The 21,138-nt window shown below is 47.7% G+C and overlaps 3 protein-coding genes across 5 annotated transcripts in view; 2 read left to right on the top strand and 1 right to left on the bottom strand.

Moving 5' to 3' along the window:
• The window catches only part of CUNH11orf49 (chromosome unknown C11orf49 homolog), an 81,928-nt gene extending 78,824 nt beyond the window's left edge, over window positions 1-3,104 (top strand). For both annotated transcript variants that reach the window (XM_027719520.2, XM_039378292.1), the window contains 2 exons: window positions 973-1,036; window positions 1,525-3,104. In XM_027719520.2, coding sequence (XP_027575321.1) covers window positions 973-1,036; window positions 1,525-1,705 — 245 coding nt within the window. In that variant the 3' untranslated portion in view covers window positions 1,706-3,104. The remainder of the gene's footprint in view (window positions 1-972; window positions 1,037-1,524) is intronic.
• Window positions 2,986-13,388, bottom strand: ARFGAP2 (ADP ribosylation factor GTPase activating protein 2). The gene is made up of 16 exons (XM_027719505.2): window positions 13,194-13,388; window positions 12,834-12,952; window positions 11,857-11,929; window positions 11,179-11,310; window positions 11,008-11,088; window positions 10,091-10,193; window positions 9,399-9,455; window positions 7,669-7,721; window positions 7,130-7,266; window positions 6,472-6,603; window positions 5,864-5,992; window positions 5,658-5,786; window positions 5,160-5,286; window positions 4,952-5,042; window positions 4,746-4,864; window positions 2,986-4,321 (listed from the first exon to the last, which is right to left on the bottom strand). Exons 1-16 carry the CDS (start codon window positions 13,263-13,265, stop codon window positions 4,301-4,303), a joined length of 1,575 nt encoding a protein of 524 aa, XP_027575306.1. The 5' UTR covers window positions 13,266-13,388; the 3' UTR covers window positions 2,986-4,300.
• DDB2 (damage specific DNA binding protein 2) overlaps window positions 13,367-21,138 on the top strand; it is a 51,227-nt gene continuing 43,455 nt past the window's right edge. For both annotated transcript variants that reach the window (XM_039378286.1, XM_027719494.2), the window contains exon 1: window positions 13,367-13,732. The gene's annotated coding sequence lies outside the window, so the exon portion shown is untranslated. The remainder of the gene's footprint in view (window positions 13,733-21,138) is intronic.

The raw sequence follows: 21,138 nt of genomic DNA, 5'->3' as shown, positions 1-21,138 counted from the left end.
TTTTTTGGTCCTGGTGTGCAGTGGCACTGTCCAGGCTCTGGTAGGCAATTCTCATCATTTCTGTGCTGGCTGATCATACCCTCACGTGACCCCTACACAAGGTGGAGTTCATTAAAAAATTAGGAAGGAGGGTTTTCCTAAGAGCCCCATCTTCCTTTCTGGGCTCTTCTGAGGTGCCAGTGTCCTTTCAGAGAAGGGCAAGGATGATCAACCAGCTGTTCTAGTCCTGAACTATACCACATCCTTCATCTTGAATAGGGTTCCTAATGTGAAAAGGAGCATGCTGATCTTATACTGACGGGGTACCCAAATACTGGCCCAGCCATTCATGCTTACACCCAGACAAGCAATGCTAGAGCACAGTTCATCCACACTTACTCCTGTAGACTTAATGTGCACCAGAGTCAGGCCTGACTTTCCTGAATTGCAAGGAAAGCAATAGCTTTACATTGGTGGAGTGTTTTGATCCCCAACCTCAGTGCACCACAAGAAAGGCAGGTGGCACAGAAATATACATCTCCCTGGGTGGTATAGTGCATGTTTCAGGCTGTGGCACCGACACCACCACATCTATTGCTCTGATAGGATCTGGGACTGGTGACTATATAGGGCAATGAGCAAAGGCCTAAAGTTGACAGACTGCCATCTCCCTGACAGTCAGTAGTCATTAGTTTTGTATAATGAACAAAAGCTGCCAATACTTAGGGCTGTGAGAAGTGAGACTACTGATGCTGCCCCCCATTTAGTGTGAGCTCAGCTACAGCTTGTGTGAAAGGCACAGAAAATGAATCATCATTCTTTATCTGTCTATGATCCTCAATATTGTTTCCATTTCTCTAATAGGTGTAAGGAGAAGTCTTCTCTGTCTTGCAGGACAGAGCTGGGATGCTGCTATGACTTTAACACTTTTCATTAAAAATGAACACCCTAAATCTGCTCTGATACTTTCTTTCATCGATTTTCTTTCCCCAGGGGCTTTACCAGATAAAGGAGACTTGTTTCTGGACCCTGCCATGGACCAGGAACTTGAGAAATTGTAAGTGGAAAGCAACGGATTAAAGGTAGCAAGCATGCTGTGGAACAGTGTAATAAAGTACTGTCCCTGTTCCTCTGCTTTACTATAAAACAATAGAGGAGCTAAAAAAGCAGCCTGAGCAGGGAGGGTTTCTTTTTTGGGGTGCTTTGGTGCACCTAACAAAATCCTTAGAAGAGCCTTCAGAAGCAGAGGGGACGAGTGGGACCGAGAGGAAGCAGCAGTCTAATGAACAGGGAAATTTTGTTTGGATGGTGAAAACTAGGAGTGTTGGAGGACATAGGCTCATATCAGAAGATATATTTAAACAGTAAAAGATTCACATAGTATGTCTGGGATGTACCAGTGCAAGGTGTTCCCCCTCTGTGATGTGAACATCTTTCCATCCCTGTGCTAGTGTAAGTCTGCCTCCCAGGTTCACTCCAAAAGTGCTGTGGTAAAGGTTGGAGATGACAAGTCAGGTTGCCTAGCATTTGTCTTTTCTCTTTCAGGGTAGCTCAGATTTCAGGGCTTTCCATGTCCAGTCCTGCCAGCTCCAGCGGGGACACAGCTAATGTGCCTGTCCGTAACTTACCCAGGATTAACTCACCCTGGAAACCTCTACACCATCGGCGAAAAATGGATGCTGAGAGCGAAGGCTCCAATGAAGAAACTGACTCCTCTGAAAACTGAAGGTTGTGAGGGTGGGCACCATTCCCATCTTGGGTTTCTCCAGAACCCACTGCAGGAACAGTACCTCTTCCCAGAGCATCTGCTCTGACGGAGGGTTCTGTCTACATCACCAGTGTGTGCGTGTGGCTGTGCTAGTCCCCAGTATCAGGTTCACCCATCTTTTCCCAGGAAGAGCTTGCATTTTTCCTAGCTCCAAATTTGTGCAAGAATAGCTCCTCCGCAGAAGCCATTTACAGCTGCAGAGTCATGCTTCCCCCTGCTGGCAGGCAAGACCAGCCAGCAGATGCCAGCTCTGCTGCCACTTAGAAACAGCTGGGTATGCTCTCACCGGGCTCTCCCTCACGGTTCAGCAGGTACTGAAGCAGTGGGAGCACTAGCACAGACTGCTTGCCAGTGTTTTGTTTGTGTAGCTCTGTTCAGATTTGGCCCGGACAACAGAGTGGTTAAATCGCCAGCAGCAGCTCTGCACTTGTGTTCCACTGTAATTATTCCCACTAAAGCTGCAGCTGCATATGATCAAAAGCAGAGAAATTCCTGAAGTTCCTAGAAAAGGGCAGCTTAGATATTGCCATGCCAGCTGTGTCTGCTCTGTGCTTTTTCCTCCATGTGTCCAAGACTGGCCAAAGCAAATACAGCAAATAAGCTAGACTGCAGTAAGTACTGCATGGTGCTCTCAGGCTCTGCTGCTGTGCCGAGTTCCATTCTGTGAGGTCTCCCACTGCCTCCAATGGCATATTAAGGTCATTTGAAATGGTGAGTTTCAGAGAGACGGGAGGGGAGAGGGAGTCTTTAAATTCCTTGGCCACAGGTGGTGTGGCTTGCAAGTATATAGAGCACCTGCTAGGGCTGGGTCGGCAGAAGCACTAAGGGAGAAGGAAGCAGTTCTCAAATGAGATCCAACTGGGGTTTTTTGTAGATATTGGCATTGTTGTAGCAGCATCACGTAGCCCTTACAACTACAAAAATAAGTAGTGTAGCATTGCATTAATGGTAACTAGCTCTGCAGTTTGACTTCCACAGATCCAAACACTTTGTCTAGCCCAGCTCCTGTGCCCCAGCTTGCACAGACTAGTTATTTCCTGGGGAACTTCAGTTTCTCACGTGTCTTTGGGAGCCTCCTTGCTCCTCCTGGTCATAAAGTGCTGCTACATGGGCCACCAGGAGCTGGTAACCCAAAGCTTGTACCAGCCCTCTGCTGTGGATTCAACACATGCTGGAGCTGCTTTAAGACGAATTCCATAACTACTGCTCAGTCTTTACCACAGCTCCACCTGTGGAGGTAGTGGGAGAAATTATTTATTATAAGTTATATTATTTATGATCTGTGTGTTCGTTCCCAGCTCGGTGAGTGGCTGTGACAGCCCGGCAATAAAGCACGCTGTGTCAGGCCTCTGCTGCATCTGGGTCTTCTGGGCTGCCCTGGCCCCTCCTCTAGGTGCTGCCTGGGGCATGGCCTGGGGGAAGCATCACTGAGCACTGGGGCAGCACTTGTGGCCATGCAGGTGCCCGTGAACTCCTGCCCTCACCCTGTGGCAACACTGTCACTCCCTGGAGCTCTGGCCCCTTCGTGCCGGGACACATGTGGCAAAGCCACAGGAAGAACCAACCCTTACCCCCCTCCTGCCCTATCACAGTGGCCCTGGGTGGCAAAACATCAGCATAGAGCAGCTGAGTAACGCTTCCTCATCCCAGCAGCTGCTACAGCCCCTCAATGAGCAGGAGAGGTGAAGCCCAGTCCCACAGAAAAGGCTTCAGAACAGCCTCAGCCTCTCCTCTTAGTATTACTAAGAGTGTGTAACTAGCCCTTTCCCACCCTTTTTCTTACTACCTAGTCCTCAACACCATAGTCCAAGGAAGAGAAAAACATGCTCTTGTTAAAAACAGAGTCAGAAGCAGTTGAACAGGACTAAAATGACAGTCCTCACTCACTGCTGCATCTCATGGTGATGTCAGAGGCTCAGTACTTTGACCTCCATCCAAACCTGGGCAACAAAATAACCAGGGATCCAGTAAATTACTTCTTTACCTGGGCCTTTCTTGCTGATGATGTAGTTAGAAGCTAAAAAGTTTTTTTTCTTCTGCATCTATATATGCTGGTTTAGAAGACAGTAAAAAGGACCATATCATGGCAAAAGTCAGACCCTGCAAATACAGAGGACTCCACAGCACCATGGATTGGGAGCACTGAGCAGAACAAAAAAGTCATATCACGTGATGTTCAGAAAAGTAGCATTCCCCTTTCCTCTGTCACTTGGTGAGTTAAGGTATGGGCCAAGAAGGACAGGAGCACTGATGAGGGCAGTCCAGGAGTTCCTGTCATATCTTTTACAACAGTGAGGTTAACCTTGTAAGAAGGCCTGTCTCTACTGGCTAGTAGATAGCAGTGGGTATGAGGGCACATTGAATTTTAATAGAGTGGAATCCAGAGATATTCAGAAAGCATCCTGGGAACAGCCATGTCCTGACTCCCTCCGGTTACCTTCTCCCCTCCCCACCCAACCCAGATAATAAGACAGTCCTGCGGAGTTTACTCCAGACAAAGGTGGCATCAGTGCCTCTTGCTTGCTTCCCTTTGAGTTGCAGTCCCTGGGGTCATCAATATGAGCCATAACGATCCTGGAGGAAAAAAGAAAACACCATGCTACAACACCTTCATGCAAAATCCAGAGACCAATAACAAGAAATTGGGGTGTTTGGTATTTCAATGCAGTATGTGGTTACCTAGATAGGACACCATGCAAAGGCAGAAGGTAAAATGATCTTAACTTTTTAAGTTCTGCCTGGAATTTGTGGAAAAGGCATATCTGACATAACAAGGCGTCCTGTACAGCAGGAGAGTAAGATGGCCAAGTAGAGTTCACTGGCCACCTGGCATTGCTCAGCTATTGTACTGTAGTTGTCAGCTATAAAAGACCGGTCTCTACCTGGGACTTTCCCCATAATTTAAGAAGACAACAATAATTCCAGTAGAAGCAAGATTATTGTGAAGGTCCCTGACCATGACAAGAGCCTGTCTGAAGGTGCCATAGTGTAACCTCACCTGGAGGGAGTTCATCACCCCATTGGCTAGGACAGCCATCTTGCCAGCAACGGATTTCACTCCTTGCTTGAACTGTGCAATGTCAGCTGCAGGCAGGACATTTCCAATAGACACGCCACCTGCAAGAACCAGCAGCAGTTAGCCTGGAGTTTCTCAGCTCCAGAGCACCCTGACCCCCTTCCTCAAACCACCGAGTGCTAACAAACCTGAGTGTACATTGTCAGCCTCTCCAAACAGGTCTGCAGAGCTGATGGCGCTGCTGCCTGAGAGCTGCTGCAGTCGGGATCTGGCTTCGTACTGCAGCAGAAAACAAAATAAAAAGGTTATAAAAGAAAGGAATAAAGTAGGACCTGAGCAAACAGAAGGAGGTAAAGCCAGAGCTGTAGCAGCATAAGCACTGCAGAATACATCTACCTCAGCATCTGCCTCCCGCCCAAAAAACATATCTGAAGAGATAGCTTTAGCCCCTGCAAACTTCTGCCGAGCTTCATTGGATTCCACAATGGATGGCCTGTTCTCAGTCTCCCGCCTACTGGTGGGTCTAAGGAAACAAGAAAAGACACGTCAGCTTAAGCTCATCAACACAGTAAAGAATCAGACTTCTGTCTCAGACCCCATCTGATTAAAGGAAAGCAAGAAATCCTCAAGTGCTAGCTACCATCTCTGCCCACCTCAGGACAGCCAGCACTTGACCATAGAGGCTGTATCAAACTTAGGGATATGATAGGGAAAGAAGTGCCTAAGGCCCTTTCACTCAAGGCCCTTTTTCTTGGGCTTGTCTGTGCAAGTTATCTTTTGTAGCACAAGGCTCCTGCTGTAACACAGCAGCATCTCTCCCACAGCTCCCAGACTTATCACTTTGTCCCACACACAAGGGACACAAGGTACACCAGCAGCAGTGGCAAGCATTACCTCTCTGAAACTGGCCGAATACTGGAAACAGTCACCTCAGGTTCCTCCTCTTTGTCCATACCCCATGAAGAGTCTGTTTCCCATCGTGAACCAAATGCATCTTCAAATGAGAAGGGACTGTATTTGTACCTATCAAAAATAGGTTAATTGAGGCCAGACATAAAATTCAGGATTAAGCCAAAGACTACACCGAAGCCAAGTCTTACTTGGGGGGTCCACATGTGAAGCTTCCACCATCTTCAAACAAGTCCAATTGAGAGCGGGAAGACTTTGCTCCCAGCGGCGTCTCCTGCTCAATTACTTGCATCTCAGCCATCACCGAGTGTGAAACAGGACTAGCACAGGAAACAGGCAGTCAGGGCTGATGGGTCTGACAGCATCCAGCCCCTACAACCAGTCTGCCTCAAAACTGAATCTGGCCTTCTGGCAGGCAGGACAGGTGCCACAAGCCTGGAGGGAGAGCTTTGGGATTGTCAGCCCCCTTCACCACTTATCTATGCTCCTTCAGAAGTCTTGAGCTACCTTCTTAAAGGAAGGATCCTGCAGGGAGACATCTGTCAAGCAGCAGGGCTCTAGAGCTAGACACTGACAGGCCACATCTGTGGAAAAGCTCAGATGAGAACTAGAACCTTTGAACAAAGTGCCCATTCCTTCTGGTGCCTGAAGCATTTTTAGATCTAGACCAGCAAATGAACTCTTTAATAAAATCATCTCCTTATCTGTTACAAGAGCAAGCTACTGCCTTCAAGAAACTTTTCCAGAGCAGGGTGCTTCTAAGACACCTGTCTGTCCTATGCCATCCACAGCCAAGTACCTTCTGGACACCAAGCCCATGCCCAGCCTCTCTGCTTGTTCACGTTTCTTCCCTTCAAGATTCTGAAGCTTCTTCTCTTCCTTCTTCCGATCAAGCTGCAGTTCCTGATAAGCCAGACGCATTGAGGCAACTCTGAAGGAGAGAGGTATGGTGGGTACCAGCTCATTACCCTCCCTTGCTGCCCGTGCTGTGGAGGAGTAACCCATCAAAACAGCCATTTTCAGAACAGCTCTGCCAAAATCCTTGCACAAAAGCTACTGCTTGTTTTCCAATCTCACCTCCCCTGAGATTCAACTCTTCTTCTGGCTAACCATGATTTCCTTACTGTAAGCATTGCAGCATCTGTCTTCCCCTCCCCACCATGAGAATGACCCATCCAGTTCGGCCTTTGCCTTTTTTAGTCCTGTTCAAAGGTGAATAGAAACACAAAATACTTGCATATCTGCTCCCTAAACTCTTCCAGGGATGATAATTTGAATAAAATATGTCAGTATAACTTGTGCCCTGCTACAAGGGCCATACTGGCTTATAGCTACTGCTCCTCCTGTAATGCAATGTGTTCTGTACTCACATTAGGTGGTCCTACGATGAACAGCATTAACCTCATATTACTTCTGCCTTACATATGCAAGGTACTCATCCCAAACAGGGCACTTACATGGACTCCTCGGCTTGTTTCCTGGACTCCACTGCCTGCTGCTCCCTCAGCTGCTCTGCCACCTGGGCTTGTCGCTCAATCTCACTGAAGCTCTGGCTGCTTACTTTCTGGGCTCCAAGACCTTTTTTTGCTCCCAACTAGAAAAACAAAACAAAAAGTTGTGATTTCTTCACCCTAGATTGTTCACTCTAGAAGAAAACCTGAATCCTACTTCTTGCTGCACTGATCAGGCCTTCAGTCTCCCTGTGTAGTCACAACCTACAGACCCAAAAGAGCTTGCAACACAGTATGGAAGAACACCCAAGAGTTAACCCACCAGTGGCCAGCACTAACAGCTCAGCCACATACACTTCAGACCGTAACCAGTAATGATCCAAAACCTAAATTTTTTGTGCATTAATATACAAGCTGTCTAAGCTCTCCCTTCCCCAAACGGATCTCTTAGTATGTAGCTTTGTTAAGGGCAGAAAGCAAGGGCCAGGGAAAGGACAGCAGTAATATGAGACATGCCTCTCCATAAAACAAGAGCTCAGACATACCCCTTTCTTGGCAGCTCCTGGCTTCTTCTTTCCAATGAGGGAGGATTTAAGTTCTACAAGAGGAGGGAAGCAGCAAATAAGCAGAAGTGAATTAATTTAAAAAGCCAAAATTAGACAGCAACATGAACATCCACCACAGTCCAGCTGCTATTGCGTCCAGGGCACACCATGCACTTTACATCAGAAGACTGGGTGCCTTCACCCAGATAAGTAAGATGCACTTAGAAGCTCCACAATTGCAGGCTGTTGGCCTAAAGAAGCATGTCCATTGCTGAAGAAACTTGTAAGTGAATTAAGAACTGTGAATAGCTCCTCTGAGTGTTATGCAGCAGGTGACCCCATCCAGTAGGGATCAGGTAGTTAGAGAAAGACTAGATTTATTCCATACACAAATTCAAGAAAATGCAGCTTCAGAGGCATATGAAGGACAGTGCCTCACCAATGCCTTAGGGACAAAGCAGCAAGAACCCTGAAGTCATGTTTACATGAACATTCCAACAACAAAATGGACCTAAAGTGCAGCGAGCTGTAAAAGCAACAAGGTTCCCCAAAACCTTGCACTTATGACTCTGAGGGCATACCACACTTGTAAAACCAGACAAGGTCCAGCCAAGCAGCAGATGCCTGGGGAAAAGGGTAGGAACAAAGCAGAGACAGACTGCCCAAGACATTTTTCCAAGCTCAGAAATCTTTTATCACCCTTGTTGGGCTTTTCTTCTGCATGTGTCTCCTTACTTTCTACAGCCACATGACTTTTGTTAGTCCATAGATCATTCTTGACAGCCTTTCCTGTATCTTTTTTAGTCTTACCATAAGTTTTTGAAATAAGAAGATTCAAAACATTCATGCTATCCCAGACTGTTCTCCACTCACTGTTCCTAACATTTGATTTGAGGGTTTTTGTTTTTATTTTTACTGTTAGGAAACATTAAACAAAAAAGTCAATAAGGTCTCTTTACAGATGTGAAATAGCTGGTTTAGATCCCAATACAACACATATAAGCTTTGGGTCATTCTCTCCCCCCAGGCACAGGAAGTTAAGTTAGAATTGAAGGCAGAATTACAGAAGGGGCAAGCAGAGTTGTCACAAGCAGCCAGTGCAGGCCAGCTGTTAGCCAGTTACCTCTGGCAGGAGCAGCCCCTTGTGTTGATAGATACATGGACATGTCTGAGGAAGAGACATAAAACATGGGGAATGAACAGACACTCGAGGACACAGGCTTTCCACCCAGAATGAACCCACTGTGGGCAAGGAGCATGCTCCCAGTAAGGAAAGAAGCTCCAGTTAGATGCTTTGTGTGCAGCCAGGACAGTAATGGCAGGAGAGAATCAGATACAAATCCCTATTACTCTGATTCTAAAAATTCATTTGTCTCCAAAGGTTCTGTGGGGAAACAAACCAAAAAACCAAACACCACAGCCATGTGGCCTTGGTCATCCAGGTTCTTGATATGCACATGCCAAGTCTTGTCCAAAGCTCAAAAAATAAAAACATGTTTTTGGGAAGGCAACAGCTTTGAACTCAATCGCCCGAAGGAGGAGGAAGTCTCCAGCAAACTGTAGCTTGGCATTGGGGTTCAGGAACATAGTTAGTACTGGCTCCACAGGAAGATAAGCTTCTTTAGATATTCTGGAAATTGGCTCATTGGTTCCAGCTCCACTGAGCTTACTACTGAACATAAGGTATAAGAGCAAGACTGATCAAAGAGATGGTGAAGAGTCTTACTTACCTAGAGGAGCTTTAGGAGATGTGCTCAACAAGTCAATAGATGGGCCTTGGCTGGCATCTGTGGGCACAAAACCAGAAGAAAACATTCAGCGGATTGATTCTCAACACCTTTTTTCCCAGTGTGTTCACAGGTTCACTACATCTCTTCCAGCTCCTCTGCCCCCACAAACAAATCAAGTTACAGCTTGAAACATGCAGTTTCCCAAGCACAACAACTTTATGTCTCCATAGAGCAAATTGTTCTCTCTGCAGTGTTCTTAACACAGTAAAAGAAAGCAACCACTCTGCTGGGAAATATACAAAGCCGTTTCAAATTACAGCTATGCCCCCAGATTCTTGGTTTCCTTATCATTCAGCCTAGAAACAGTTTTCTGCTCTATATTCATGTGTCATTTTCAGAACCACACAATTCAAGGGATAGAGAAGAGTGTTTAAACAAATAATTATGCCCGGAATCAGGAAAACGGGGCAGCTAAATCCACAAAACAGTTCTGCGTGCATTTCAGGAAAAGCAGAGAACTGATCCCAAACATAGCAATGTTTTTTAAGTCTCCACAAATTTAATAAACATCACAGAGTGCAGAGAGCTTCCACTCCTTCAAACCACTCAGCCCTTCCAACTGCAGTAGAGAACTGTATTCTCCCAGAAATGAAAGCATGTCTTTGGAAAGAATAATTCAGCAAGGAACTCACTTGACACTTCACTGCCTTCTGATGACTTTGCTGCTTTTTCCACCTCTGGGGAAGACTGTGCAAGATTCTGGCTGGCATCTGCTACATCCCAGGTACTGGAAGACTGCAAGGAGATGCTCATTCCAATGATTTGTAGAAGATGAATGAACCAGAAAATCCTGAACTTACTTCAGGTTTGGTAACCCATATTCAATTTTAGGCCAAAGGAAACTTGTTCTAAACTCCAGACTATATCTTCACTGAAGATAATATACGAACAAGTCAACATTCCCTTACCAGGGACAAAAGTTAAAGAAAAAGTGAAAGCTAAGCTGAATGAAAGACCAAGAGGAATGACAACATCATCTGACAGTTGGCTACTGTGAGGACTTCTCAGGTTAAAGCACATGAGCTTAAATCTAGAAGAAAGCGTGAATGAGTTTTCCTGGAAAAAATTAAACCTCTGCTCCCACTGTCTCTATTTGCCATTCTCAGCCAATTCTCACGTTGCTCTATTCACCCGAGAAAGTCTGCCTAGCACTGTGCAGACAGTTGCCCAAATCCATTTTGCCAGGGTCTGTGCACTGAAAAGCTGACTAACCAGAAGTTCAAAGGAATAGCCAGTTCTTGCTTAAACTGTACAAAGAAACTATGCATTAACACAGCAGACACTACCAGGGAGTAGCTGGTAGCTCTGAGTATTGTTTGAAGGTAAAGATGGTCTTAAAAACAAAAGACATGGATATTACAGGCCCCATCAGGGATCGCTGAAATCTGTGACTATGTCCAAGACAGATGACTGAATCTTAGTTCTTCCATGTAACTACTGATTAATTATACAATTTAGAGTCCTTCCAAACTAAGTGGGACTGCTCCTGATTGAACAGCTGGCTATTTGAGAGCTAGTAAGGCTGCCTGGTTTAGGCAGTTCTTCTCACCTGTGTGTGCTCTGTAAAGAAATCAGCATCACTCTTGTCAGGGGAGTGCCCAGGGGCTCCGCTCAGTCCATCTATAAGCAGCTGAAGAGAGGAGAGGGAAAAAATAAGGTATCCTACAAGACTCAGCATCCAGCACTACTCATATAACAGTGCCAAGCTGCTCAGACTTACATCAGTGCCATACTTGGCCATGGCAGCACTTGCCAGCTGCCGGATCTTCTCCCTGTACATCTGGGCAGCTCGGCTGTTATATTTAGCATTGGCATCTGTGGTAGTACAGCCATGCTGGCGGAAGAAAGCAGTCTGAAAAGAGAAGAATATTCAGTCTCCTGACTGCTAGATCGTACTCAAGCATGCATTAGACAAACTCAATAGAAAAAGAAAGCTTCCCAGAGACAGGGGATGACATACTGAGAACACAGCATGAACCAACCATTCACTGATCAGCTTTCTCCAAGATGTCTCACTCCAGGCCACAAAGGCTCATGAAAACCATTTATATCCTCCACAGAAGGAGGATTCTGATTCACAATGCTGAGCATGAGCTTTCAAACTGATGAGTGTTATTAACTCCTATCATTTAAGAAGACTGTGCCTCATTTAAATGAGGTGCAAGAAAATGACAGAACTGCACATCAGAAAACAATACAGGCAAAGATCACAGTCTGACCTCTAAGCACACCTGACAAACGCCTCCCCCTTCATTACACATTTCAGAAGAGTTTGCTATCCAGAAAAAGAATAGGTGAGGTTGGTACTGATAAAGCCACACAAAGGAAAGGTACAAGAAACAGAGGGTGTGGATTAGTAAGAGGGAAACCAAGCAAAATGCCCACAGAGGCTCCTCACCGCATTGGCATTGCTGCCCACTTGCATACACCTCAGCTGGAACCAGTTCCAGTTAGAATCCAACTCCGTGGACCTGTGTGAGAACCAATTATTTCTATTAATGAAGAACAAGCATACCAAATGCAAAAGCAAGCTTTAACTTAGAATGGTCAGATATCCCACTACTATCCCAGAGTATATAAGGCAAAGAGGGAAAAAACATCTTAGTAACTTCTTTGCTCCTGTAAAAAAATTAATTTTAACTTTTAAAGTGAGGAAAAAAACCCAGCTTCACATCAAATAATATCCAAATTTTGAGGATCTCTCACTTGTACTGCTTGTTTAGAGGGCAGAGCTTGAGCTAGGAAAGTACAGCCAAGAACTTTTGTTCTACATGAGATCCCACATGTAGAGACTCATATTCAGCCCGTCCGATGGATTAGGCCAAAACACATGACAAAGCAACTGAGAAAACATCCAAGTAAAGTCAGGGGACACAGTGCATCTCATATCAGTTACTCAACTTTTCTCTGAACAAGTAAAGGTCACAGTTCTATTACTTAAAATGCTAAATTTTATAAGTACCAAAAAGAACTAAACTGAAAATCAAAAACCATCTTTCCCGCTGAGTTGATACAGAAAAGATTAAATAATATTCCTCTTTTTGCCTTGTTCAGCATTACAAGAAAGACTACCATACTGCTGTTTTACTGGCAAGATTCACACCGCACACACACTCCTCTCTCTGCTTCTACAAGTCAAAGTCCAGGCAGCATTTCTGCAAGCTTAGCGAAAGTAACATGTCGATGGTCCACTTCAGGTGCTTTGGAAGCTCCGTCTCGGAAGGGTTCAGTGACCCAGAACCTCCGGCGAGCGAGACACACACAACCCGAAGGGATCGCTCGTCTCCCAGTCGCTGCCTGTTCCCACGGCAAGGAGGCACGGCTGCCCCAGGCCTGCCGGCGGCACCGCGGGCCGGGCCCCCGCTCCCCACGCACCTGATGAAGCTGAGGTGCACGCCCAGGGACCTGTGGACACCGGAGCAGTCGATGCACAGGAAGACTCCGTAGGTGATGCTGGCCCAGCTCGGGTTCTTGGCGCCGCAGTCGAAGCACGACTAAAGCGAATGCAGAGGGACAGCCGGGCTGAGGCGGCGGCTCTGCCGCTCCGCCACCCGCTGCCGCAGCCCGGCGGCCCCGGCTCTCCCCGGGCCCTCCTCGAGAGCCGCTGCCCGGCCGCCCCAAGAGCCGCCGCAGCGCGGCCCGGAGCCCACCGGGGTCCGGTCCGAGCGCAGACCGCGGCCGCAATGCAGCAGCTCGGCACGGAGGGTCCGGTAGCCCCCGGCCGCTCCCCGCTACCTTGTTGGCCGGCGCTGCCCGGAGCCGCTTGAAGAGAGTCTGGATCTCCGTCTTGCTCGGCTCCGCCGCCATGATCTCTCCTTCCCAGACACCCCCGCGGGGACGGGAGCCGGCCGGGCCCAATCGGCGCCGCGGCCGCGACTGGTCTGTGCCGGGCCGGCTCGCCCCGCCCCGGGAGCGGAGCAGCCCGTCCGCCGCCCGGGTGCCGGCCCGCTGCTGCTCGGGTGTCACGGCATCGTCTTCGCACGCCGGAGGCTAAACACGAGCGGGGACGTTCCGCGCGCCGAGACCCCCCTCAGCTCTGAATGCTCACGGCGGTCCCGCAGCCCCGTACCCGGCACTTCTGAGGGAGCCCTTCTGGCCGTGCCCGTCCTTTTGGGGCCGCTGCGGGCCCGGACCGAGATAAGGACCCTTTAGAATAGCAAAGAGGCAGTGCCTGCCGCGGGTCAGCTTCTACCGGGGAAAAAGCTCAGCGATTACAGGCAGCACCTGCTCCAGCAGCCCGACCTCAGGACACCGCGTCTGGCACACTGGCACAAGTGAGTGGTGATTTGGAAGTGATTCACAGAATCACAGAATATCCTGACTTGGAAAGAACCCACAAGGATCATTCAAGTCCAACTCCTGGTCCTGCAAAGGACCATCCTCGAGAGTCATACCATGTGCCTGAGAGTATTGTCCAAACACTTCTTGGACTCTGTCAGGCTTGGTGCTGTGACCACTTCCTTGGGGAGCCTGTTCCAGTGACCAGCCACACTCTGGGTGAAAACCCTTTTTCTAATATCCAGCCTAAACCTCCCCTGACACAACTCCAGGCGATTCCCTCTGATCCTGTCACTGGTCGCCACAGAGAAGAGATCAGTGTCTCTTCTTCCCCGCACGAGGAAGTTGGAAACTGCAATGAGGTCTCCACTCAGTCTCCTCTTCTCCAGGCTGAACAGACCAAGTGACCTCAGCTGCTCCTTGTACAGCTTCCCCTCAAGGCCCTTCACTACCTTCGTAGTAGCCTGATTTAGTGAGGGGGGAGACCTCTCAGCACTGGCTAATCCTGTGCAGTAATCAAGGCAGCATGAGGCAATAATCAAGGTAGGGAAGTTGTTACTTCAGAGCAAAGATCATGTCAGGGCCTTTAACTGATGTATTACCCACCTGGAAGCAGGAGGGTATGGGATAGAAAGCCATTCTGGTATAACACGAGGAAAACAGGAAAAAATGTGGCTGTGCTTTGAACTAAAAGTCAATGGCATATAGGCCATTTCATGCTTTAGCAAACCAAAAAAAAAAAAAAAAAAAATTGGTGCAGAGCAATGAGAGATTCAGAAGGGCAATAACAACAAAGGCTAATCAGTAGCATGGTATTATAGAGATGGAATAGGTTGGGATTTCCTTACCTCTGAGATTCCTCTGCAACACCAGCTTGTCACTAAAAGAAACAGTTAAACATACTAATACCTGGACAACTTTCAGTTTAAATTTAAAGACTTTCATTTCACTCATTTCCACATTATCCACAGATATTAAGGCAGACAGTAGAATTCATTGCAATGGGAACCTAGGACCTATGATCTTAGGAAGATACGTAAAGTCGGGACATAGAGATGCAATCAGGAACAACAGAGTTGTTGAGGAAAAAAAAACTGCAGGAAAAACCCCCTGCAGGTTTAGCGGGATCTTATATTCTGGGAATCAGAAAAGCTCTAACTACATGATCAGAGTGAGATCTGATATAGGAGGCACATACAGTAAGATGAGAGGCTTCTGGCTGACACATCTGACTCAAGCTACTCTGAGATGAGTTTCTGAACTGGGTAGTGAAGCCTGATCTAGTGTGACAGGGCTCATTCTTGGCAGCAGTCTTATCTTAAGCAGCCCCAGGTTTCTGTTGCTCTTATACTGCTATCTTAATTGTGCCTATATGCCCATTTCTGGGATTACACAAACAGCATTGGGGAACCAGTTCAGGTGAAAGTAACCGATAGCAGTTTCCTCACAGCTATTTTTAAAAGAGTTGAGTTCCCTGATGCCATTCATGGTGCAGCTGTCCTGGCAGTCATACCAGGAGAGCTGATGTCAGGGTGCAGTAAGGGCTGGTTGCACACTAGGAGAAGAAGAGCTGTGAGAGGGGTGTTCCTGAGGCCAGCAAGCCAGGGCCCTCACCAGCCATGGCCCATTGCCACAGTACTTGATCATGTAGAGCAAGGCAGGCCCAGCACAGTGGCTGAATTTCACCAAAAATTGAGATAGCTAGGCAAGTTTGTGGTGATGAGGTAGTTTGTAGTCAAGCTGGGTCAGGATCAGCCCAGTGATTGCCAGGCATGTCTGTGGTGACAAGGCAAGTCAAGCCTGAGATCAAGCTGGTAAACCAGCCTACAGGTCAGGCACAGAGACCATTACTCCTCCAACTTAGCTCAGACAGGGACTAGTAGCTCTGGGCTGAGCTTAAATGCAAACACATCCAACCCCCCCAACCCCCATGGGCTGGGAGTTTGGGTAGAACCCCAGGTGAGGCTGCTCAGGACAATGAAGACATGTTAGTGCATTCAGGGCCCAGGGTGGAGGCTGTGTAAGCTGCATCTTGTGTCGAGGAGCAAGTTCAGATGATGAGTGTGCATTGGGAGTGTTTGTGTTCATGTTGGCTAGAGCTGCCCCAACCTGAGTTGCTTGCTCCTGCCTTGTCATCATCTGTTTTGTGGTGCTGCTCCCTTCCTCTGCTTGTTTCATTCTTGTGAGCTCTGTTTGGCTGTGTGATGGAGATGTCACACAAGGGTTAGGAGGGACAGACTCTGTTCATGCTGGCGTTCCTCCAGCTGAGGCTTGCTTGTGAGATAGTGTCCTGGTTTTGACTGGGATAGGGTTAATTTTCTTCCTAGTAGCTGGTGTTTTGCATTTAGTATGAGAAAATGTTGATAACACAACTGATGATTTGGTTGTTGCTGAGTAGTGGTTACTGTAAGCCAAAGACTTTTCAGTTTCCCAGATTCTGCCAGTAAGGAACTGCCTAAGAAGCTCGGAGGGAGCATGGCCAGGACAGTTGACCCAAACTGGCCAAAGGGATATTCCATACCATAGAATATCATGCCCAGTATATAAACTGGGGGGAGTTGTCTGGGAGGGGCTGATCACTGTTTGAGGAGGGGATGGGCAGTGATCAGCAGGTGGTGAGCAGTTGTATTGTGCATCACTTGTGTTTCTTGAGTTTAATTCTTTTATCATGATTATCATTACTATAGTTTTACCTTTTTATGATTCTCCTCCCTATCCCACGGGAGGGTATGGGTGAGTGGAGTGAGCAGGTGGCTGCGTGGTACTTGGATGCAGGGTTAAACCACAACAGAGAGAAATGGCATGTGCCAGGAGGAGGCAAGGCAGCCTCAGAGGCCAGTAGGTCAGTGTCACACTTTGTCTCTGCCTGTCTGTGCTAGGGGACATGGGGAGATACAGTACAGGCGCCTCTCCTCCGCGGAGGGAGCACAGTTTCTGTTCACTGCACCATGTCCTAGGAAGGCTTGCTACAGCAGGGTTACTTAAATTCTCTACCTCAGTAGGGTCCCTTGCAGGCCTTCCAGCTCATGCTGGTTGCTCCAGATCCTGGCAAAGCTGCCGATCCTGTCCATCAGTTTTCCATAAAAGCAGCAGGAAGAGCATGCTGCTGGTCTGAGAAATAATCAGTTTCTTTCTGTTGCCTTTGTCAGTTACAGGAAAGACCTCCTGCTGCTGACTGTTCCCTGTGAGCGTGTGTTGTCATTGCACTGTTCTTGCTATTTCCTCCATCTGTTTCTTTTGCATCTCATATGCTTTAGTGCTGAATTCCTGAGCTCCAAGCTGGCAGCCTGCTCTTTGGCCCTCAGCTTCCCTGTCCATCGACATCACATCTGACACTTGCCTCTTTCTTCCTGACTGCTGTGACACCAGACCCTGAGCCTGATGTAGTCTCCTAATCAGAAATCACCTTGCTGTTACCCACCTCTATTTATGAAAGATAAGATAGAGCATCATCCAAGAGAGCAAAGAAAAGCAAAGGACCGTGACTAGGCTTGTTCTTGGAGTCTGCCATAACACTGGGGATGCATTAGCAGTACAGAAGTCTGGTTATCTGAGGGCATGAGGTCACTGAGCTGGAGAGACTCAGGAGTGAAGTGCTGTGATGGGGATCAAACATGCCCTGCACGTTCAGGCCTGAAAACAAGAGAAGAGAAAAAGAGAAGTGAAGAGAAAGTGCTTCTCTGTGAGTCTATCCAAAAGCAGGGTGGCAGAAGGAAAGAGGGACCTTGCTCTCTTCTCACTGTCCAGCAAAGAACATGGGTGAAAGGACTGTGCAGGAGAGATGAGGTGGCTGAGTCCTGCTCTCCTACTCAGACCCATTGGCCTCTCACACTTTCGCTGAATGAGAAGATTTGGGAAAGGGTCTGACAAATTCAGTAAACTACCCAAAAATTAACAGGGACATATAGTTTCCCATAGATCACAGTGTTAAGTGGTGGGGTACCAGGAATCTACAATGATACCTTGGGCAGAGAAGCAATTCCTAACACAAATCTCTTACTTCCCCGCCCTCCCCACCTTCCTTACTAAGCAGTTTACAGACATGAATTAATCCACGATTTCCCTCAGGGATAGTCAATAACCCTGGGAGAGAGCTCTGCTCAGTATTTCAGGGCTATTTTCAGTAGTGGAAAGAGCAAGCATAGCCATGAATGAAGGAGTGGAGTGTCAGATAGAAAGCATTCTCCCTCTCACTAGAACAAGGGATGGGTTCTCAGCAGGGATGTCCCTTCCCAGAATAAGAAGATACTCCCAATTTCCAGTGGTTTCAGGGATCATGTGGAAACTTTTCCATATGGTTAGGTTACGTTTCTGTCAAGTCAGCAAACTGCCTGCGCTCCCGTAAGGCCATATATTTGCTGGGATTGATGTGAGGGAAGCAGATGGCTGAGAGTCGTGGGTGACTGGCCTGCTGGTGTGCTGGACTGAGTGTAATTAGTAGCTGCCTTCTTAGGAAGGAGTACAGCACTGAGGCAGGCAGTCACGTCACACACTGACTCTGTTCAATGCTGCCAGCATGATCTAAGATAAGAAGCTAATAGACTATGTGTAGAGTGAATATTTTGTTCAGGTTTACAACTTACAGTTTTACTGCAGTCTTGCAAATGTTGTGGTTTGGAGAAAAGCCAGCAAATGTAGAAGAAACACATAAGTTAAGGAACACAATGGATATTGTGTTCCTTGAGAGATGTGTTGATCACTTGAGAGATACTAAGGAGCAGAGTCATGGCTGGCTTGCTCTGATTTGGGGTTGTGTTGCAGCTGAAAGGCTGGTCCTGCTGCACATGCTGTCCCTTGCACCCGCCCTGGCAAGCGGCAGCCGTGGGCTGAGTCGTGTCCCCAGCCCTGCTCAAATGCTCATGGTCATTGCACTGCTGAGCTTATCTCCTGCTGAGCTTGTGTGATTGCTGAATATGTAAGGGAAGGGCTAGGAGTTTTGAAAGGAAGAGAGGACTGTCCCTTTCAGCTGTGCCAGATGATGTTGGGCTGCCAGGCAAAACTGCTGGGATTTGATGGAAAGGGTAACTGGAGTGTGGGGCCAGGGGAGGAGTGTGCTGCTCCTGGGTTGAGTGTGTGTGTGTGTATACATGTATGCCTTCAGGCTTTTATTTTGTAACTCCATTTCCTATATTATAATCAAATGTTTATTTGCAAATGTCTGGTAATATCACCTCTGGCCTAGCAGCTTTGGACTTGGGAGTCTTTGGGGATACCTCAAAGTAGGGGTGAGCTGGCCGATATGCCCTGGGGTTTCCTGGATTTGAGGACAAGTTTTAGACCTTGCTGTAATGTCTGCAGATGTTACAGGTGTCCCTGCTGGGAGCAGGCTGTTTGGCAGGGGACAATCACTCAACTGATGGAAAACGTGTTCATCACACCACATGGGAGCAAGGTGGAGAAACTGGGCAGTGAGCAGACCCCGAACTACCTCACCTTCTTTCAAGGGCAGTCCACAGCACAGATACTAACTTGCTTGAGTTCAGAGCCAGCAGGGCTGTCCACCTATCAGACACAACCCTTCCAAGTTTTCCAGTGCATGTGTAATCTCTCTTCCTTGCACCTCACTCCACTCACCAGTTTTCTAAACTGAATCCCTCTAGTACAGGGACTAGTTGCCTACAGCCCCTACAACAAGCATTGGGAGCATGCCTTAAGCAGAAGACAGAGACCCTTGAAAGCAAGGCAGAAACAGCTGACAAAAAGAGAAGATAAGCAAGGCAAAATGAGAAAGCTCTTTTGAAAATGTACAATTATCAGAGTGCAAGCACTGCTGTCAAACAGGCCATTATGAGGGATTTGGGTGGAGCGAGAGTAAGTAGCAGTGCTTCAGCTCCTCATGTGTAGAGGGGATGCAGGGCCACTGGTGAAGCAAACATCCATAGGATTGTGGATGCAGTATTCCTTAGGAACTGTGTGGCACCTGTGGGGAAGCCCTGAGGAGAATTTGAGAGAAGGGCTAGTGTGGTCACAGCTGGGGGCAGTGACTCCTTTGGTGTCAGCCTCCTGCTGAAAAGCAGGAGCAATAGACTCAGGAAGGAAAGAGGTAGTGAAGTCAAAGGGGGAGAGTGCAGGACCTGGAAGAAGGCTTCCAGCTGCTTGGATAGAAAGGAAACACAAGGAGGAAGGGACCACAGGATCTGCAATTAGCAGGACCTAGCGAAAGCTCTGAAACTGAAGAGGAGAGATTGTGGGCCCCTACACTAAGGGGGAATAAGTGCTGAGCACCACTACACTGCCTGTTGAGAAAGGAAGTCTCAAACTGAAGCTATAATTGCCATAAGTGAAGAGACTGAAAAACCAGGAACCTCTGCAAGCAGGTTCCTGAATTATGAAAAACAAGAGGACGTGGCCAGAAAATGGATATACTGAAAGCAGCTGAGGTGATTTGGCCTGAAATTTGGTTTGGAGAAGTTCACTGGAGCCGTGTTGCTTAGTTAGATGTTCTAAAGATAACTAGCCAATTTTTTCCAGTTACAGAGCTCACTCTATTACCTTCTTCCCGTCCCTTTCAGCAAGGATTTGTTAATCTTTTCATATTAATCCTCTTTGATCTTCTAAGAACTTAGGTAGCTTAGTAAACAGTCTCATTCTCTTGCAGCCCATGAGTTTTTCAGCTCCTTGTAGCCTGGACCTGGGTGGCAATTTAACACATGGCTGCAAGTCTTTTCCTGTTTCCCTTATTTTGGTTTTGGGTTATTTTTTGGGCAAGGTCCCTCTGAAGACACTTTGCTTTGTATCATGCAGCCTGTATCTTGCTTGTTTTGCACAATCTTTCCCACCAGCCTGCAGTGGGTATTTTCCAAAATTTCCATGGGTCAAGATGGAGTTCGTGGCACTGGCTGGGTCTCATGTTCAGCCCCATCACCTGTCAGCAGCTGTCTCAGTGCATATACCCTAGAAACGATCACCTACTGGTCTGAGTGGAGTGTTCAAGCCCATATTGACTCCAGCACCAGCTTTCTTCACAAGCAGAAGATTTTTGCAGCCTGCTGACCATAAGCATAATGGCAGCAGCTCTAGAAAAGCAGCTGAGGCAGCTCCAGTTCACACACAGCCTGCACAGCAGGCAGTGGGAACCTGCCTCAGATAACAGAGCTTAGCTCGCCAGGGCTACAGCCTTGGGCTGGGTCTGCAAACAGGGCAGGAGCAGAGGGAGTGCAGGACAGTTTGTAACAGCGCTGACGGGTCTCTGTGCAGGATTGCCACATACTTGCACCTGCCTCAGTGTTCAGTGCCAAGCAAAACAGCCACAAGGACACAGGGGATGGGGAAGTGGGATGGAAAGTAAACTGAAGCAGCCATGGCCCCAAGCTCCACACAGGGCTGTGGGAGCGTCACCCAGAGTTGGTCGCTGACCGCAACTCTCAGCTGCTATCACAGAGCACAGCTGTCCTGGGGGCTC

Source organism: Pipra filicauda, unplaced genomic scaffold, assembly GCF_003945595.2.
Source record: "Pipra filicauda isolate LSUMZ 115617 unplaced genomic scaffold, ASM394559v2 scaffold133_size2016399_pilon, whole genome shotgun sequence".
Lineage (NCBI taxonomy): Eukaryota > Metazoa > Chordata > Aves > Passeriformes > Pipridae > Pipra > Pipra filicauda.
The sequence above is the reverse complement of the archived record's forward strand: the minus strand, read 5'-3'. Positions and strand labels throughout refer to the sequence as shown.